The 18128-nt window shown below is 40.2% G+C and overlaps 1 protein-coding gene across 1 annotated transcript in view; it reads left to right on the forward strand.

Moving 5' to 3' along the window:
• The window catches only part of CCDC148 (coiled-coil domain containing 148), a gene marked incomplete at its 5' end in the record, with an annotated part of 251765 nt that extends 234418 nt beyond the window's left edge, over positions 1 to 17347 (forward strand). The window contains 3 exon segments of the mRNA XM_082691417.1: positions 9943 to 10060; positions 12523 to 12663; positions 17063 to 17347. Of these exon segments, the coding sequence (XP_082547543.1) occupies positions 9943 to 10060; positions 12523 to 12663; positions 17063 to 17209 (406 nt within the window). The 3' untranslated portion in view covers positions 17210 to 17347.
• Positions 17348 to 18128: the final 781 nt, after the last annotated feature.

An 18128-nucleotide genomic window follows, 5' to 3' on the forward strand; every position in this document is an offset into this window, starting at 1 on the left:
AAGAGGTTGCTGCCTGTGTTCTCCTCAAGGATTTTGATAGATTCCTTTCGCACATTGAGGTCCTTCATCCATTTTGAGTCTATTTTTGTGTGTGGTGTAAGGAAATGGTCCAATTTCATTTTTCTGCATGTGGCTGTCCAATTTTCCCAGCACCATTTATTGAAGAGGCTGTCTTTTTTCCATTGGACATTCTTTCCTGCTTTGTCGAAGATGAGTTGACCATAGATTTGAGGGTCTATTTCTGGGCTCTCTATTCTGTTCCATTGATCTATGTGTCTGTTTTTGTGCCAGTACCATGCTGTCTTGATGATGACAGCTTTGTAATAGAGCTTGAAGTCCGGAATTGTGATGCCACCAACGTTGGCTTTCTTTTTCAATATCCCTTTGGCTATTCGAGGTCTTTTCTGGTTCCATATAAATTTTAGCATTATTTGTTCCATTTCTTTGAAAAAGATGGATGGTACTTTGATAGGAATTGCATTAAATGTGTAGATTGCTTTAGGTAGCATAGACATTTTCACAATATTTATTCTTCCAATCCAGGAGCATGGAACATTTTTCCATTTCTTTGTGTCTTCCTCAATTTCTTTCATGAGTACTTTATAGTTTTCTGAGTATAGATTCTGTGTCTCTTTGGTTAGGTTTATTCCTAGGTATCTTATGGTTTGGGGTGCAATTGTAAATGGGATTGACTCCTTAATATCTCTTTCTTCTGTCTTGCTGTTGGTGTAGAGAAATGCAACTGATTTCTGTGCATTGATTTTATATCCTGACACTTTACTGAATTCCTGTACAAGTTCTAGCAGTTTTGGAGTGGAGTCTTTTGGGTTTTCCACATATAGTATCATATCATCTGCGAAGAGTGATAATTTGACTTCTTCTTTGCCGATTTGGATGCCTTTAATTTCCTTTTGTTGTCTGATTGCTGAGGCTAGGACCTCTAGTACTATGTTGAATAGCAGTGGTGATAATGGACATCCCTGCCGTGTTCCTGACCTTAGCGGAAAAGCTTTCAGTTTTTCTCCATTGAGAATGATATTTGCGGTGGGTTTTTCATAGATGGCTTTGATGATATTGAGGTATGTGCCCTCTATCCCTACACTTTGAAGAGTTTTGATCAGGAAGGGATGCTGTACTTTGTCAAATGTTTTTTCAGCATCTATTGAAAGTATCATATGGTTCTTGTTCTTTCTTTTATTGATGTGTTGTATCACATTGACTGATTTGCGGATGTTGAACCAACCTTGCAGCCCTGGAATAAATCCCACTTGGTCGTGGTGAATAATCTTTTTAATGTACTGTTGAATCCTATTGGCTAGTATTTTGTTGAGTATTTTCGCATCTGTGTTCATCAAGGATATCGGTCTATAGCTCTCTTTTTTGGTGGGATCCTTGTCTGGTTTTGGGATCAAGGTGATGCTGGCCTCATAAAATGAGTTTGGAAGTTTTCCTTCCATTTCTATTTTTTGGAACAGTTTCAGGAGAATAGGAATTAGTTCTTCTTTAAATGTTTGGTAGAATTCCCCCGGGAAGCCATCTGGCCCTGGGCTTTTGTTTGTTTGGAGATTTTTAATGACTGTTTCAATCTCCTTACTGGTTATGGGTCTGTTCAGGCTTTCTATTTCTTCCTGGTTCAGTTGTGGTAGTTTATATGTTTCTAGGAATGCATCCATTTCTTCCAGATTGTCAAATTTATTGCCGTAGAGTTGCTCATAGTATGTTCTTATAATAGTTTGTATTTCTTTGGTGTTAGTTGTGATCTCTCCTCTTTCATTCATGATTTTATTTATTTGGGTCCTTTCTCTTTTCTTTTTGATAAGTCGGGCCAGGGTTTTATCAATTTTATTAATTCTTTCAAAGAACCAGCTCCTACTTTCGTTGATTTTTTCTATTGTTTTTTTGGTTTCTATTTCATTGATTTCTGCTCTGATCTTTATGATTTCTCTTCTCCTGCTGGGCTTAGGGTTTCTTTCTTGTTCTTTCTCCAGCTCCTTTAGGTGTAGGGTTAGGTTGTGTACCTGAGACCTTTCTTGTTTCTTGAGAAAGGCTTGTACCGCTATATATTTTCCTCTCAGGACTGCCTTTATTGTGTCCCACAGATTTTGAACCGTTGTATTTTCATTATCATTTGTTTCCATGATTTTTTTCAATTCTTCTTTAATTTCCCGGTTGACCCATTCATTCTTTAGAAGGATACTGTTTAGTCTCCATGTATTTGGGTTCTTTCCAAACTTCCTTTTGTGGTTGAGTTCTAGCTTTAGAGCATTGTGGTCTGAAAATATGCAGGGAATGATCCCAATCTTTTGATACCGGTTGAGTCCTGATTTAGGACCGAGGATGTGATCTATTCTGGAGAATGTTCCATGTGCACTAGAGAAGAATGTGTATTCTGTTGCTTTGGGATGAAATGTTCTGAATATATCTGTGATGTCCATCTGGTCCAGTGTGTCGTTTAAGGCCTTTATTTCCTTGCTGATCTTTTGCTTGGATGACCTGTCCATTTCAGTGAGGGGAGTGTTAAAGTCCCCTACTATTATTGTATTGTTGTTGATGTGTTTCTTTGATTTTGTTATTAATTGGTTTATATAGTTGGCTGCTCCCACGTTGGGGGCATAGATATTTAAAATTGTTAAATCTTCTTGTTGGACAGACCCTTTGAGTATGATATAGTGTCCTTCCTCATCTCTTATTATAGTCTTTGGCTTAAAATCTAATTGATCTGATATAAGGATTGCCACTCCTGCTTTCTTCTGATGTCCATTAGCATGGTAAATTCTTTTCCACCCCCTCACTTTAAATCTGGAGGTGTCTTTGGGCTTAAAATGAGTTTCTTGGAGGCAACATATAGATGGGTTTTGTTTTTTTATCCATTCTGATACCCTGTGTCTTTTGACAGGGGCATTTAGCCCATTCACATTCAGGGTAACTATTGAGAGATATGAATTTAGTGCCATTGTATTGCCTGTAAGGTGACTGTTATTGTATATGGTCTCTGTTCCTTTCTGATCTACCACTTGTAGGCTCTCTCTTTGCTTAGAGGACGCCTTTCAATATTTCCTGTAGAGCTGGTTTGGTATTTGAAAATTCTTTCAGTTGTTGTTTGTCCTGGAAGCTTTTAATCTCTCCTTCTATTTTCAATGATAGCCTAGCTGGATATAGTATTCTGGGCTGCATGTTTTTCTCGTTTAGTGCTCTAAAAATATCATGCCAGCTCTTTCTGGCCTGCCAGGTCTCTGTGGATAAGTCAGCTGCCAATCTAATATTTTTACCATTGTATGTTACAGACTTCTTTTCCCGGGCTGCTTTCAGGATTTTCTCTTTGTCACTGAGACTTGTAAATTTTACTATTAGGTGACGGGGTGTGGGCCTATTCTTATTGATTTTGAGGGGCGTTCTCTGAACCTCCTGAATTTTGATGCTTGTTCCCTTTGCCATATTGGGGAAATTCTCCCCAATAATTCTCTCCAGTATACCTTCTGCTCCCCTCTCTCTTTCTTCTTCTTCTGGAATCCCAATTATTCTAATGTTGTTTCGTCTAATGGTGTCACTTAATTCTCGAATTCTCCCCTCGTGGTCCAGTAGCTGTTTGTCCCTCTTTTGCTCAGCTTCTTTATTCTCTGTCATTTGGTCTTCTATATCACTAATTCTTTCTTCTGCCTCATTTATCCTAGCAGTTAGAGCCTCCATTTTTGATTGCACCTCATTAATAGCTTTTTTGATTTCAACTTGGTTAGATTTTAGTTCTTTTATTTCTCCAGAAAGGGCTTTTATATCTCTCGAGAGGGTTTCTCTAATATCTTCCATGCCTTTTTCGAGCCCGGCTAGAACCTTGAGAATTGTCATTCTGAACTCTAGATCTGACATATTACCGATGTCTGTATTGATTAGGTCCCTAGCCTTCGGTACTGCCTCTTGTTCTTTTTTTTGCATTGAATTTTTACGTCTTGTCATTTTGGCCAGATAAGAGTAAATGAAGGGGCAAGTAAAATACTAAAAGGGTGGCAACAACCCCAGAAAAATATGCTTTAACTAAATTAGAAGATATCCAAAATCGTGAGTGGGGAGAAAGGGGATAAAAAGAGGTTCAAAAAGAAAGAAAGAAAAAAAAAAGAAAAGAAAAAAAATTTTTTTAAAAAAAGAAAACACCTGAGAAAAATGTGAAAAAGAAAAAATATATATATTAGATAAACTAGTAAAAAATCGTTAAAAAAGAAAAAGGTAACAGTTAAAAAGAAAAATTTTACCCGAAGGCGAGAAGAAAAAGAAAAAAAAAAATGAAAAAGAAAAAATTAAATTAACTGCAAGACTAAAAAAAAAAAAATCACAGGAAAAAAGCCATGAGTTCTGTGCTTGGCTTTCTCCTCTGGAATTCTGCTGCTCTCCTTGGTATTGAAACCGCACTCCTTGGTAGGTGAACTTGGTCTCGGCTGGATTTCTTGTTGCTCTTCTGGGGGAGGGGCCTGTTGTAGTGATTCTCAAGTGTCTTTGCCCCAGGCGGAATTACACCGCCCTTACCCGGGGCCGGGGTGAGTAATCCGCTCGGGTTTGCTTTCAGGAGCTTTTGTTCCCTGAGCGCTTTCCGTAGAGTTCCGGAGGACGGGAACACAAATGGCGGCCTCCTGGTCTCCGGCCCGGAGGAGCCGAGAGCCCAGGGCCCCACTCCTCAGTGCGCCCTCAGAGAACAGCGCCCAGTTATTCTCGTCTGCCTGACCTCCGGCCGCGCTCCGAGCTCACCGAACCTGCGATCGGTTCAAGGTAACACCGAGCTGTGAGCTTACTGTCGGCTCTGTTTCTGTAGCTGGCTTTCCCGTTACAATACCCGCAAGCTCTGCGACACTCAGACACCCCCGATCCTTCTGTGACCCTGCGGGACCTGAGGCCACGCTGACCCCGCGTGGGCTTCGCCCCGGTTTAGCCTCTGGAGCGATGTCCCTCAGCGGAACAGACTTTTAAAAGTCCTGATTTTGTGCGCGGTTGCTCCGCCGCTTGCCGGGAGCCGGCCCCTCCCCCCGGGGTCTATCTTCCCGTCGCTTTGGATTCACTTCTCCGCCGGTCCTACCTTTCAGAAAGCGGTTGTTTTTCTGTTTCCAGAATTGCTGTTCTTCTTCTCTTCAGTCTGCCGATGGATTTTCAGGTGTTTGCAATCTTTAGATAAGCTATCTAGCTGATCTCTGGCTAGCTGAAGCAGTCTCAGCTTGCTACTTCTCCGCCATCTTGACTCCTCCCCTGACATTGACTTTCATAGCAACAGTTTAATTTGGAGAAAATCTGCTACCTCAAATAGCTAAAGGTATTTATGTGGAAAATTTTCCAAATGATTGACTTCACTGTGTTGCTATTTTCTTTCCCCATGAATATGTGAGTATTTGGCGTCCTCCCTCGAGTTTTTCTGCATCACTTCTCTTTAGGCAAAGAAAAGTTTCTATCCAGACTGGGAGAAGAAAGTGGCACCAAGAGTTTCCCCCTTCAAAGGAAATTATTATTTGAGTTTAAACCATAGCATCTGTATAAATGAAGAATTTCGGTGTGTTGCCTGTATGCTTAAGTTTTCCATGGCAAATCCTCAAGGTGTCCAGAGTAATCTTGATCATCACTTCGGAGGCAACACAGGTGTGATGGGCTGCGAGCTCCCAGCAGCAACCCCCGCCCCCGCCCCTCCTCTCCACGGCAGTACCAGTCTTGCTGAAGGGGTTGTCTCTAGACCCTCACCCACCTCCACCTCATGGGCTCTGCTAATTCTTCAGCCACCTCTCTTCTGAACTCTCTTTCCAAGATCACCAATAACTCCCTCTTATTTCGTCCAGCGACCATTTGGTGTTACATCAGAACTTGCTGTATCATTTGACAGCGTTAATGTTATTTTCCTTCACTGCTTTGGCACCATTTCTCCCATTCTCCTAGACAGTTTCCTCCTCTGTCCCTTTCTTAAATATTTCCTTGGCAATCACTCCTAGACCTACTTTTCTTATTGCCTCACACTCTCTTCCTGATTGATACCATCTGCATCATTGCTTGGATTCCATGCTGTTGATTAAGATCCCCCATCTCCATCTTCAGCCCAGATCTGTGAAGGCTGGTCCTTGTTCCAACTGAACCTATTTTCCTTCTTTTCCCTGTTTTTCTAAGTTCCTAGATGTACTGAGGGACACCGTTGCTCATTGTGCAAGAAAGAAAGGTTAACTCCTTTCTCTCTCTATCTCTTCTGCTATCCCATGAACTAAACATTCCAATTTATTCTATTTCCTACATAAATTTTAAGTCTGTGTCTTCTTCAGTATCTCCTCAATATCTACCTCCTTCCATTCCCTAGGATAGGAAAACATCAGCTCGCCTGTGGATACCTCTCTCTAGTCTTGGCTCTTTATAATCCATGTCCATATTACAGGAGAGGTGTTTTGTTTTTTTTTTTAAAGATTTTATTTATTTGTCAGAGAGAGGGAGAGAGAGTGAATACAGGCAGACGCAGAGGGAGAAGCAGACTCCCTGCCGAGCAAGGAGCCTGATGTGGGACTCGATCCCAGAACGCTGGGATCATGACCTGCGCCAAAGGCAGCTGCTCAACCAACTGAGCCACCCAGGCGTCCCCAGGAGAGGTTTTTTTGATCATCCTATTTCCCTAATCAAGGCCCTCATGCTTGCAAAGCCCGCATCTGGCCTCTTCTGCCCCTCCAGCCTCGGTTCTTGGCACTCCGCACTTTGCATCGTTCGCTTTTGGTCATCCTTTGGAGCCTTCATATATTGTTTTTCCCTGCCTAGAACATTCTGTTCTCTCCCCCTCTGCTCCTTTTTCAGGTCTGAAACTCGGAGAACTTCCTCTTGGGTCTCCCTTGAATACCCCCACTCTGCCAGGGTGCCTCTCCCAAGGCCTATGACACATAGCCTCTCCAGAACTACCCCCCTCCCCGCCCCTTATCAAAATGGCCTGGGTCTTTGTATCCTCACTAGGTTGTCAGTTCTGTGAGGACAGAGCATGCCTCCCATGTTGAAATTGTATCTCCAGCACCTGGCACAGTGGCTGAGGCAGAACAGGTGCTCGGTAAACGTTTGTTGAATAAGCGAGTGAGCCTCAGAGTAACCCGTGAGCCAGGCCTCTTCAGACACAAGTCCAAATGCCTGATTCTCATTTGCAACTTCTTCCTCACTAGTCAAGCTCCCTTCACTGGAACAACTATTACTTTTTCACAGCAGACAAAACTCTGATGCAGACAAAGCAACCTATATATCCCAGAGGAAGAGAAACTTTTCAAAGGTTCTGAGGATTAGCATATGGTAATTATCAAATCCCAGGGTATCTTTTAATTGAACCTTCACAGTAGTTCCCTTAACTTGTACTCAGTACATAAATTGAGTAGAACCTCATTAGGGAGGTTGTATCATGCCTTTAGTGAAAATGGGGAGAATGAGCAACAGCTTCCCGTGATGTGGAGGCCTTGGAGAAAGGGAGCAACGTGGTTTGTGCTCCTTTAATCTGTGTATCTGACCACCGACTCCTGATATGGGGGATGAGGAGGACAGCCATGGCCGTCAGAGGAGTTTAGGATCTGCCTTCTAAATCCCACTGTGGGTTTTGTACTCTGCAAGTGTCTATTGCATGCTTCCCTCCTCTCCTCTCCTGTGCTGCGACTGCTTTAATGTCAGCCTCAGGAGCAGCCTGATTTTAAAGATATTTTTCCTCTCCAGGAGCAAATCTTCCTGAAGGAACCAAGGAACTTCCAGGCTCAGCCTGCCAGTACTTCCCTGGGCTTCTCTTTCATTCGCTCACCCAGCTCAAATGACGCAGCTTCAGATGCCTTACTCTGTTCTAGCCACTTTGATCTCTTCCTTTCAAAGGACTGTGATCAGTAAGGCAAGCAAAGTGCCCAGGGGGCAAAACTTAAAAGTTACCTACTCTCAGGGGCACCTGGGTGGCTCGGTGGGTTGGGCCTCTGCCTTCAGCTTAGGTCATGATCTCAGGATGCTGCGATTGAGCCCTGCATCGTGCTCTCTGCTCAGCGGGGAGCCTGCTTCCTCCTCTCTCTCTGCCTGTCTCTGCCTACTTGTGATCTCTGTCAAGTAAAATAAAATCTTAAAAAAAAAAAAAGTTACCTACTCTCAGATGCCAACCCAATGTTTTGTTTTTTTTAAAGATTTTATTTATTTATTTGACAGAGATCACAAGTAGGCAGAGAGGCAGGCAGAGAGAGAGGGGGAAGCAGGCTCCCTGTTGAGCAGAGAGCCCGATGTGGGACTTGATCCCAGAACCCTGGGATCATCACCTGAGCCAAAGGCAGAGGCTTTAACCCACTGAGCCACCCAGGTGCCCCTCCAACCCAATGTTTGCGTGGCCCTGAGTGTGAGCGCCCTTCTTGACTCACCCTTGTCCTGGCACTGTCTGCCAGGAAGGCCAGCCTGCCCTCCACTACCATGTCTCTCCAAATGCTAATCCTTGAGACCCAGCTCAGATGCTGCCTCCTCCCTGAAGCTCTTACTGAAGCCTCCCAGTCCTTCCCACAACCTTGCAAATCCCAGTGGACCTTTTTTATACCTCTCTGAAGGCACTACATACCTTGACTACTTCTTAGGCCTTTTTGTCTCTATATTAAACTACAAGTGTCTAAGAGCTGTCTTTTTCTCAATGTGCTTATAATATCTAGCACAGGGGAAGCACGCAGCAGGTATTCGTGTCAGTGAGGGGAGAGGAACAATCAAAGGGAAAAGAGAGAAGAGCACACTGGCTAATAGCAGGGTCAGCGGGAGGTCTAGGGCCAGTCTGCCTGGGTTGGATCTCTGGATCTGCCACTTGCTGGGTGTGAGAACATGGGCAAGTTACATCACCAGTCTACACCTCCATTTCTTTGTCTTTAAAAACGGGATCAACACTGGTACCCCAACATCAGGTTGTGGTGAAGTCTGAACTAAAACATAGAAAGCACTTAGCAACAGAGTTGATGCGTAGTGAACAGCTACCTCAGTAAACCTCAGGATCCAGAATTAAATAGGTCTAGTGAGGGTTCATCTGTGGAAAATGCAGGTATACACGCTAAAGGCAAAGCACATTTGTGACCGATGTCTTAAAGTTAAATCTAAACTATCAATAATGGAAGACAGAGGCAATGACCTCATACTCCCTTGAGAACCCAAGTGTCTACTTTTTTAGAAAAGACAAATCTCATTCCTAAAATTCAATAGAAGAGTGGCTTGGGCAAGAAGATGGGAAGGAGGCTGTCTAAAAAAGGCAGCAAAAGAGGGTCAAATGAGCTTGGAGCTATTGAAATGTTCTCTGGGTTAGTATCTGCTGATTTTAAGGAGAATAGAAACAATGCTAAGGGAAAAATTATGTTTTTGCTGCCATCTACAGTCAAAATGCAATTTTTAGACTTAACACACACACACACACACACACACACACACATACACATCCAAAAAGGGCATTCTTGACTGAATGAGTGACGATATAGACAAGTCTGGTTTAAGTTCCAGTAATTTGGCATATTATTACATCATTTTATTTACTATTCTTTCTAAAAGTATGATGTTTAACTAGGAACATAGCCTTTTTAACATCTCAAACTGTGCTAGAACTGTTCTTCAGAAAACAGCTGGAATAATCACTCAGGAGTGAGACTGTCATCTGCTGGGTCAGATTAACTGCAGCTGTGGCAAGCGAGGGACAGTTTGAGAGTCAATACAAAGATTTCAGCGATGAAAGAGATGGATTGGATTTTACCCTACGTTTTCCTAGCCTCTGATCTGCAGTTCTCTGGTTCTTAGAATTGCTGTAGCCTGCATTTTATACCAGTATATTTGATTGTGTGGCTGTGAGAAATCAACCAGAAGCAAGTAAAGAACAAATTTTGGCCATGATGTCACCTCAGACATGCCTCCTGCCCCTATACTCCTATCCATATAATTTCTACAATTATCATAATATTTTCCTAATGTCCTTCTGCCTTATTTTTAAAGGGTTAAATATAGACAAGAATTATTGGAAAAGCGTTTGATGGAGAAAAAAGAAGTGGCCCTTCGAGACGCTCATGAAGAAGAGGAGAGAGAGAGACGTCTAGAAGCCCTTAGGAAACAGGTGTTTTTAATTTGGAAATTTTCATGGGTGGTTTCTGAGTGTCCTTCATAACATTATTAGTAGGCTTAGATCACAAACTCTGTGATATAAAATGTAACTTTTCTAAATTGGGACACTGGTCTTCACTCCTGGGAGCAATTAGGTTTATGTTGAACGATTTCCAGTTTCTTAGTGTATTAAAATAACTTTATCAGCATCTTTCAAAAAGCTCTCCCAAGATTTAAATGCATCCATATTACCTCTAGTTTAATAGCTGAAGAGTATCCATTTACAGAAGTGAAACTCTGCATCTACCAGAAGGATTTTATGCTCTTAAAAAACCTGGGGGAGCTAGAGCAAGGTAATCCTCTTTGGGGTAGGAACCTCTGTTTAGAAATACCCTATAGTTAGCAAACATGCGAAAAACCACTTTTTAAAACTGCTCTGAGCTAATTAAAGCCTCCCATTGCTTTGCCTAGTGAAAATAGGCAAAAGTTTTTAAAGTAGAGAGGAGGTGGCAAAAGCAGGAATTTAAGAATTTGAGAAATGTGATAAAATAGTTTTACTTGGTAATTTTTCAGAGGTTTTGATTTGAAAATAATTAGCTCAAATCATAAGCTCCAAAGTCCATTGACACCATTTCCTGGCTGAGAGGAAATGACTCTCTCATTTGCCTTCCATGTCGGTGGAGGAAACATGGAATCTTGAATAAGAACTTGGCCTCCAGTGTCCTTCAAACCTGGTACAACCTGGCTCGGTTCTTATTGGCAGAGGAAACTTGGATTTTTTACCTAACTTCCCTAAGCTTCCTTTCCTCCTCTGAAAGAAGGGACTAATGATAGTACCTGCCCCATAGGTTTGCAGTACTATGTGTTCATATTTTCTTTTAAAGATTTTATTTATTTATTTGTCACACAGAGAGAGATCGCAAGCAGGCAGAGAGGCAGGCAGAGAGAGAGGGGGAAGCAGGCTCCCTGCTGAGCAGAGAGCCCAATGCAGGACTCGATCCCAGGACCCTGAGATCATGACCTGAGTTGAAGGCAGAGGCTTAACCCACTGAGGCACCCAGGTGCCCAATGTGTGTTCATATTTTAAAATTAATACTAAGTATAAAGCCCTCTTCTAAATGTTCTTAGGTTTTATCTCAATCTCTATAGCAACCCCATGATGTATGTATTATTTCTATTTTATTGCTATAAAATAGAATATTCTATTCTATAAAATAGAATAAAACAGGAATAGCAATATTCCTGTTTTATAGAAGAGGAAACTGAGGAGGCATAGGTTCCCCAAAGTCACCCAGCTAGTAACTGTCAGACTGGATTCAAACTGAGGAGGTCTAGTTAAATGGCATAGTTTAGGGGAAGTGTTAATGCATACAACTATTATATCATCTTCCTTGATAAAATAGTTGACAAATAAATTCAAAGCATAGGAACCTAAGACCTGTCATCCTAGATTCAACAAACGTTAAATTACTCTATCATTAGCAAATAATTACATTCCTGGGGACAAAACTTTAATGTCACTATTTCTAAACACATTCTTGTTCACAATATAACTTGGATAACTACGGAGTCCATATAATTAGAATTCTTCCCATCTGTGAACTCTTTGAAAGAGGAAATATCCGTGCCCATTACCTGTAATCAGCGTTTAGAACTATAGTATAAGACATTTTGGCTAGGAAACCTATAATAATTAAAGTACGTTCAACTCAGTTATGTCATTACGGTTTCTAAATGGCATTAAAAATGCCATTTTCTTAATGCTAATTCTTGACTTTAGGAATTAACAGGCAGGTGTTACTAATGGTGCATATAATTTACAAAATTAGTGGCTTCTTTTCATTAGGATACAGGTTTGAATGATTTCAATTATCATAAAGGACAAGGGCATTTATGTTAAAATGACTGTACAGTTTTTCAGTAGAAGGGAAAACAATGGTTTACAACAATCCTTGGAACTCTAGTTACTTACACAATGGCATTCACACATCTTGCCCAATGATGCCAACACAACTCAACCCATTAACAATATATTCTAGATTGAGCTTGATCAGATTAAACTTCCTAGAAAGCTTCATGGGGTTGTTACCATGGCCATATGTTGCTAGTGGTTAAAAGTCAATGTTTTTTACTTTTGGTTACTTCTAGGGTAGTTCAATATGTAGGTTTTCTAGGCTTGATTTCCTCTTAGTACCAGAAATATAAATTTTTATCTAAATTTAATCATAACTGTAATTATTCAGTCAGTAGCAAACAATATATATCATGGCCTTTTAATATATTTTGTTTTTAAACCATTAACTCCTTCATGGATTTCTAGGACTGGCCTGGTTTAATATTCTGTCTGCCCTTCCTTCTTAGGTTTTATCTTCCTTAAAGTTAGGAAATTTTATTAGACATTAAACATTAATAGTGTTCCCCAGAAGTAGTTAACTTGTATCTTAATCCAAGTAGTTGTGCTTTTTCTTCCTTTAGGTTGCAATTGTCGCTCAGTTTGATCCCGTTAGAATGATGTCAGATACAATGGCATCGAAAGCAAGGATGGGTATTGGAATTGAAGAAGAATTTATTCTTCAAAAGCCACTCTTTACATTGAATACATACAATGAATACCAGGTAATTATGGGAATTAGCATGATTGATGCAAAAGCCATGACGATAAGATTTATGGAAGTGTGTGTTTTGGGTTTCAGATTATTTTCAATATTTACATTTGAATGCCACATGGATTAACATAATTTTTACTGCTAAATGATAGCACACAATCACTGCCCAATTCTTAATGTTATAAAATAGTTGATTGGTGACCGTGGAATAGTTTATCTGAACATATGAATCTGTCACTGAAAATTATTTTTTATTTTTTAAAAGATTTTATTTATTTGTCAGAGAGATAGAGAGAGTACAGGCAGGCAGAGTAGAAGGTAGCAGCAGAGGGAGAAGCAGGCTCCCCATGGAGCAAGGAGCCCGATGTGGGGCTCCATCCCAGGACCCTGGGACACGACCTGAGCTGAAGGCAGCCGCTTAACCCACTGAGCCACCCAGGCATCCCGAAAATTATTATTATTATTATTTTTTAAAGATTTTATTTATTTATTTGAAAGACGGAGATCACAAGTAGGCAGAGAGTCAGGCAGAGAGAGAGAGAGAGGGAAGCAGGCTTCCTGCGGAGCAGGGAGCCCGATGCGGGGCTCGATCCCAGGACCCTGAGATCATGACCCGAGCCAAAGGCAGCAGCCCAAACCACTGAGCCACCCAGGCGCCCCCGGAAAATTATTTTTTAAATTTACATTTTTATGTTAAAAATTATTTTTAAAACTTGTAAACGTTAAAGTTGTGTTAATACTGTGTTTTGTTTAAATGTTTCTCTATCATTTGGAATTTGTTTAAAATCATAATATAAGTCCTATTAAAGTAACAACTGATGATACTGATAGGATAAAGCAGAGGGGAGCTTTCAGAAATTAAAATGAAGATAATACATCAGAGCTAGTGATAAAAGAAATCATTTTCTGTGGAAAAATATTAAGGTGTATTTAACTATTTCCAGGAACTTCTGACTCCTTTTAGTCTGTTACTGAGAAAGGATCGTAAAAATTCTTTTGGGGGGCACCTGGGTGGCTCAGTGGGTTAAAGCCTCTGCCTTCAGCTCAGGTCATGATCCCACGGTCCTGGGATCGAGCCCCGCATCCGTCTCTCTGCTCAGCGGGGAGCCTGCTTCCTCATCTCTCTGCCTGCCTCTCTGCCTCCATGTGGTCTCTGTCAAATAAATAAATAAATAAATAAATAAATAAATAAATAAATAAATTTTTGGAAGAAAGTCTTTTTGGATGGATGGATGGAAAGCAGGAGGGAAGACCGATGAATGATTGGGTATCACTGAATTTAACGGAGAAAGTAGTTCCCCCTAGTTTATTAATTTTATAAACCTAAAGAGCACAGCTCAATATTTAATTATTTAAAAAGTAAGAAACTGCATCCATTCACCCACTGACAAATAAATTGAGTGTGCCTCTTTGTGGACAATTCATTTATTAATTGGACAAATATTTATGGAACATACAGTGTCTCTGGCATTGTAGAGTTGCCAGGTCTGCATTCCAAACAGTATGGACTTGTTCTCTTGGAGGAAGTGAGCAGGGTAGCTGGGTTGGGAGGAAAAGTAGCCTGTGTGGCAGTAATGCCCCTGGGGTGAGACTACCTCTGTGGTGGAGGTCTAAGGGCTGCAGTGGTAAGCAGAAGGGAACCCATGGAAACGTGACTAGGGAAGTCAGAGTGTCAAAGAAGAAACTAATCTACATCTTAGGTGAGGATTCTTAGCAGCAGTAACAAAATTTACTCTAGGTGATTTAACCTAAAAACAAACAAACAAAAATAGGTTGGGAGGAGGGGTAGGGTAGAAAGAAAGGGACTCATTATAAGGATGTAAGTTTGTCTGCAGAAGCCAAAGCAGGGAGGGCAGCCAGGGTTGGCAGAGAATTGGTCAGAGACTGGAAAACTTTCAGGTACCTGGCTGAGGCAATTAAGGGTTTCACCAAGCAGAGGAGGGCAGAAAGGGGCCCTTACTGGTGTGTCTTCATTGTAAAGTAAGCGGCAAGGGTGGGTGCTGGGAGATGAGATTGGAAACCTAGATTACGGTCAGGATGAAAAGTACAGAAGCTCTAGTTTGCTAAGACATTATGTTGTGAGCACAGGCGAGACTCAGAAGCAGGTGAATCATATAATCAGATATGTGTTAGCAACATGTCCTAGATAGAAAGTTGGTGGGTTTGGGGGTCAGAGCCTTTTCAGATGGCAGAGGCCTCATCAACACGGGACAGAGGGGCATGAATGGCTTTGTCTAAGAGGAGGGAGTAATGATACCAAGCTAGGCAGCAAGTGATACTGAGAAGAGCCTGCATTTTGGATTCAAATCCACATCCGCTATTTACTGGCTATGTGAACTTGTGTAAGCTATTAACATCTTTATGTCTTGTTTACTTCATCTGTAAAATAATAATTTGTAAGGTTCTTATGAGGATTAGGATAATAAATGTCAATTGCCTAGGATATTGCTTGGCACCTAGAAGTAATTCAGTAAATTATAATCATTAGTTGTGGCTGCCATTAACCATATAAGAATACAGAAGTAAAAACAGACTTAGGGAGAAAGAGAATGTGTTTTGTTCCTGTCATGTCTATGGTGAAGATGTCTAGAACATATTTACAAGAAACTGATTGGCTGCTTCTGGGGAGGTGAATTGGGGAGATGAAGGTCAGTTTTCGAGAGAGATCTCCGTTTCACTTCGTCTATTTAAAAAATAGAATAATGAGACTTTTAAACTTCAGAAACCAGAAGCTGAGAAGACAGGTGAATCCAGGAGATCATTAGGGAGCACACAGGTGGAGACTGAATCCTTAGACGTGGATGAGGGGGACCACGTAGATTGTATCCAGAAGAGACGCTGGGTGGAAGGATCAACTATGTTGCTTCTCAGACACAAAATCTCTGTATTTTTGACTTGCATGCACCATTGTCTCTCATTTCCATTCCTCTTTAGTTGCCAGAATCTCTTGATTCTTCCCTTCATCGTGTTTTCGACAGTTCTTTCTTCCTTGCTGCCAGCCAAGTTTAGGCACTTATTACTTCATGGGTAGACCACTGTAGTAGACTGCTACTCCATTGTTCTACCCGAACCGCCCTGGTCCCAAATTGACCTATTTCACCTCTAAATTTGCATGTGCCTTCTTTTCCTGCTCTGTTTTCCTCCCCACTCTGCTTTGTAGAAGAATTGGGTGGACATCACAGTTAGTTCAAGTGCTGTTGCTTACCTGAGGTCATCCTAGACTCACCTGCATGGGGAAATGCACCTTTCTTCTATTCTTAGAACTTCAGTCACATGGGCCACGTGAGTTGTAGTTATCTGTATACATTCTTATTACCTCTGTTAGCTTAAGAGCTTCTTCAAGGAGGGGCTGCTTTCAACAGCTTATTATCCCATCCTCTAGGGGAACTTCAAGTCCATGTAAAATGCCTCATTAGCTAAAATCCATATGTGGCTACCTTATGATAGCAAGCAGTGTCTGTTGACATTTAATATTCATAGAAGAAGGGGAAGAGGAAAAAGGCCCAATCAGCTATAAATGAAAATAGAAATCGAGCTACTCATATTTCAATTCCCACTTAGAATCACATTGGTGGAAACATTTTCTAATCCTGCTTGAAATAGAAATCCAGCCTTGGAAGGAGAGTTTGATTGATTTTGTTGTTGTTTTTAAAGTAGGGGCCATGTGTTTAAACATAATTTACATATTGATGAATGATGGAGAAATTGATGTTTAAAGACCAGTGTGTATAAGGTTGTGGTTTAGACTTATTTTAAATGATGATTGTCTTTATTTTCTAATTCTAGCTATCAATAATGAATCAATGAATAGTACTGAAAGTAAGCTTTTTTCACCCCATTTTTAAATAATTTCAATGTGTTTTTTTTTTTTTTACTAATTTAGCATGATATTCCCTATACTATTGTTGGAAACCAGAGATACACTGGAAAATAATCATACTAAGAAGATTTGGACATTTTCTTTTCTTCTCTTTTTCTTTATTTCTTTTTTTTAAAATTTAATTTGTGTGTGTTACTTTTCTTTTTTAAAAAGATTTATTTATTTATTTTAGAGAGAGAGAGAGCATGGATGAGCCCAAGCAGGGAGAGGAACAAAGGTAGAGGCAGAGGGAGAGAGAGAATCCACAAGCAGACTCCCCAACTTGGGGCTCTATCCCAAGACCCTGAGATCATGACCTGAGCCAAAATCAAGAGTTGGCTACTTAGCCAACCAAACAACTCAGGTGCCCCTCGACATTTCCAGTAAAAAACAAACAAAACCCAACAGAATATAGTCACTGTATATACCAAGTTTATAGTCATCTACCCAGAAAAAAAGTTAAACAGCTTGAGGAAATATGAGACAAAATAATAAAATGTAATTTAGTTCAATGAATTGCTACTTATTTAAATGTATTTTATTTCTACAGATAATTTCTGACCCTAGACTCCGTTTTGAGTTAGCGCTTCGAGAAGCTGGACTTCATAAAACATTTTATGCCAAAGAGATCTTACCAAAAATCAGTCCTCAAAAACCTCCAAGAAAGGACATGGAGTCTACTGTATTTAAAATATAGTTCATCTGCAAATCCTATTATATGTAAGCAAGATTTTTCTTTGAAAACATTTATATGGATAACAATTACTACTTTGTAAAAATTTTTAAATATCAGACATAGAAATCAAAGCATTAATTAAAACAACTTTGTCTTTTATGACTCTCAGAATTTCATGCACTATTTCCCATATCTTTATTATGTCTAATAGTACTAAATTCAACAAGACTATGAAACATAATTATGACACATATGATACATGTTTTATCATTAAGTAAACTGCATATTGAAGATTGCATTATTCCATGAAAAAAGCTCAAAATAACCATTTGCAAGAATTATAATTTATGTTGCTACTACCTGCTCAAGTTTATTTCTGCTTGTTATTTCAGAATTTGACTTTTTAATTATGGAAGCTCCATTATCATTAATACTTCTCTTATTTCTAGATTATTATAAAAGGAGGCTCAACCTTTCTCTAAATTTAGAAACCAATTTGGTATACCATGTTTACTGCAAACCAATCATCCAAACAATTTCATTTTGCAAATTAGCCTGTAAAAATAAGTTAGAAATTAGAAACAGCATTTCAAGCATGGGAATATCTGTTTTGGCTTGGGGAAAAAATGTATTTGTGTGGTTGTTTAGAAGGAGTATTTTAAAATTTGTAATTTAAATGCTATCAAAAATTCCAAATTATCTATGTAAGATCTAGGTAGTATTATAGATAAGGAGCATTTTTTAAAGAAGATTTATTTATTTTTAGAGAGAGAATCTCAAGCAGACTCTCCATTGAGAACAGAGCCCACTGCAAGGCTTGATCCCACAGCCCTCAGATCATAATATGAGCCTAAATCAAGAGATTATGCTGAGTGAAATAAGTCAAGCAGAGAGAGTCAATTTTCATGTGGTTTCACTTACTTGTGGAGCATAAGGAATA

The sequence above is a fragment of the Mustela nivalis genome (assembly GCF_964662115.1).
Source record: "Mustela nivalis genome assembly, chromosome: 11".
NCBI classification, from domain to species: domain Eukaryota; kingdom Metazoa; phylum Chordata; class Mammalia; order Carnivora; family Mustelidae; genus Mustela; species Mustela nivalis.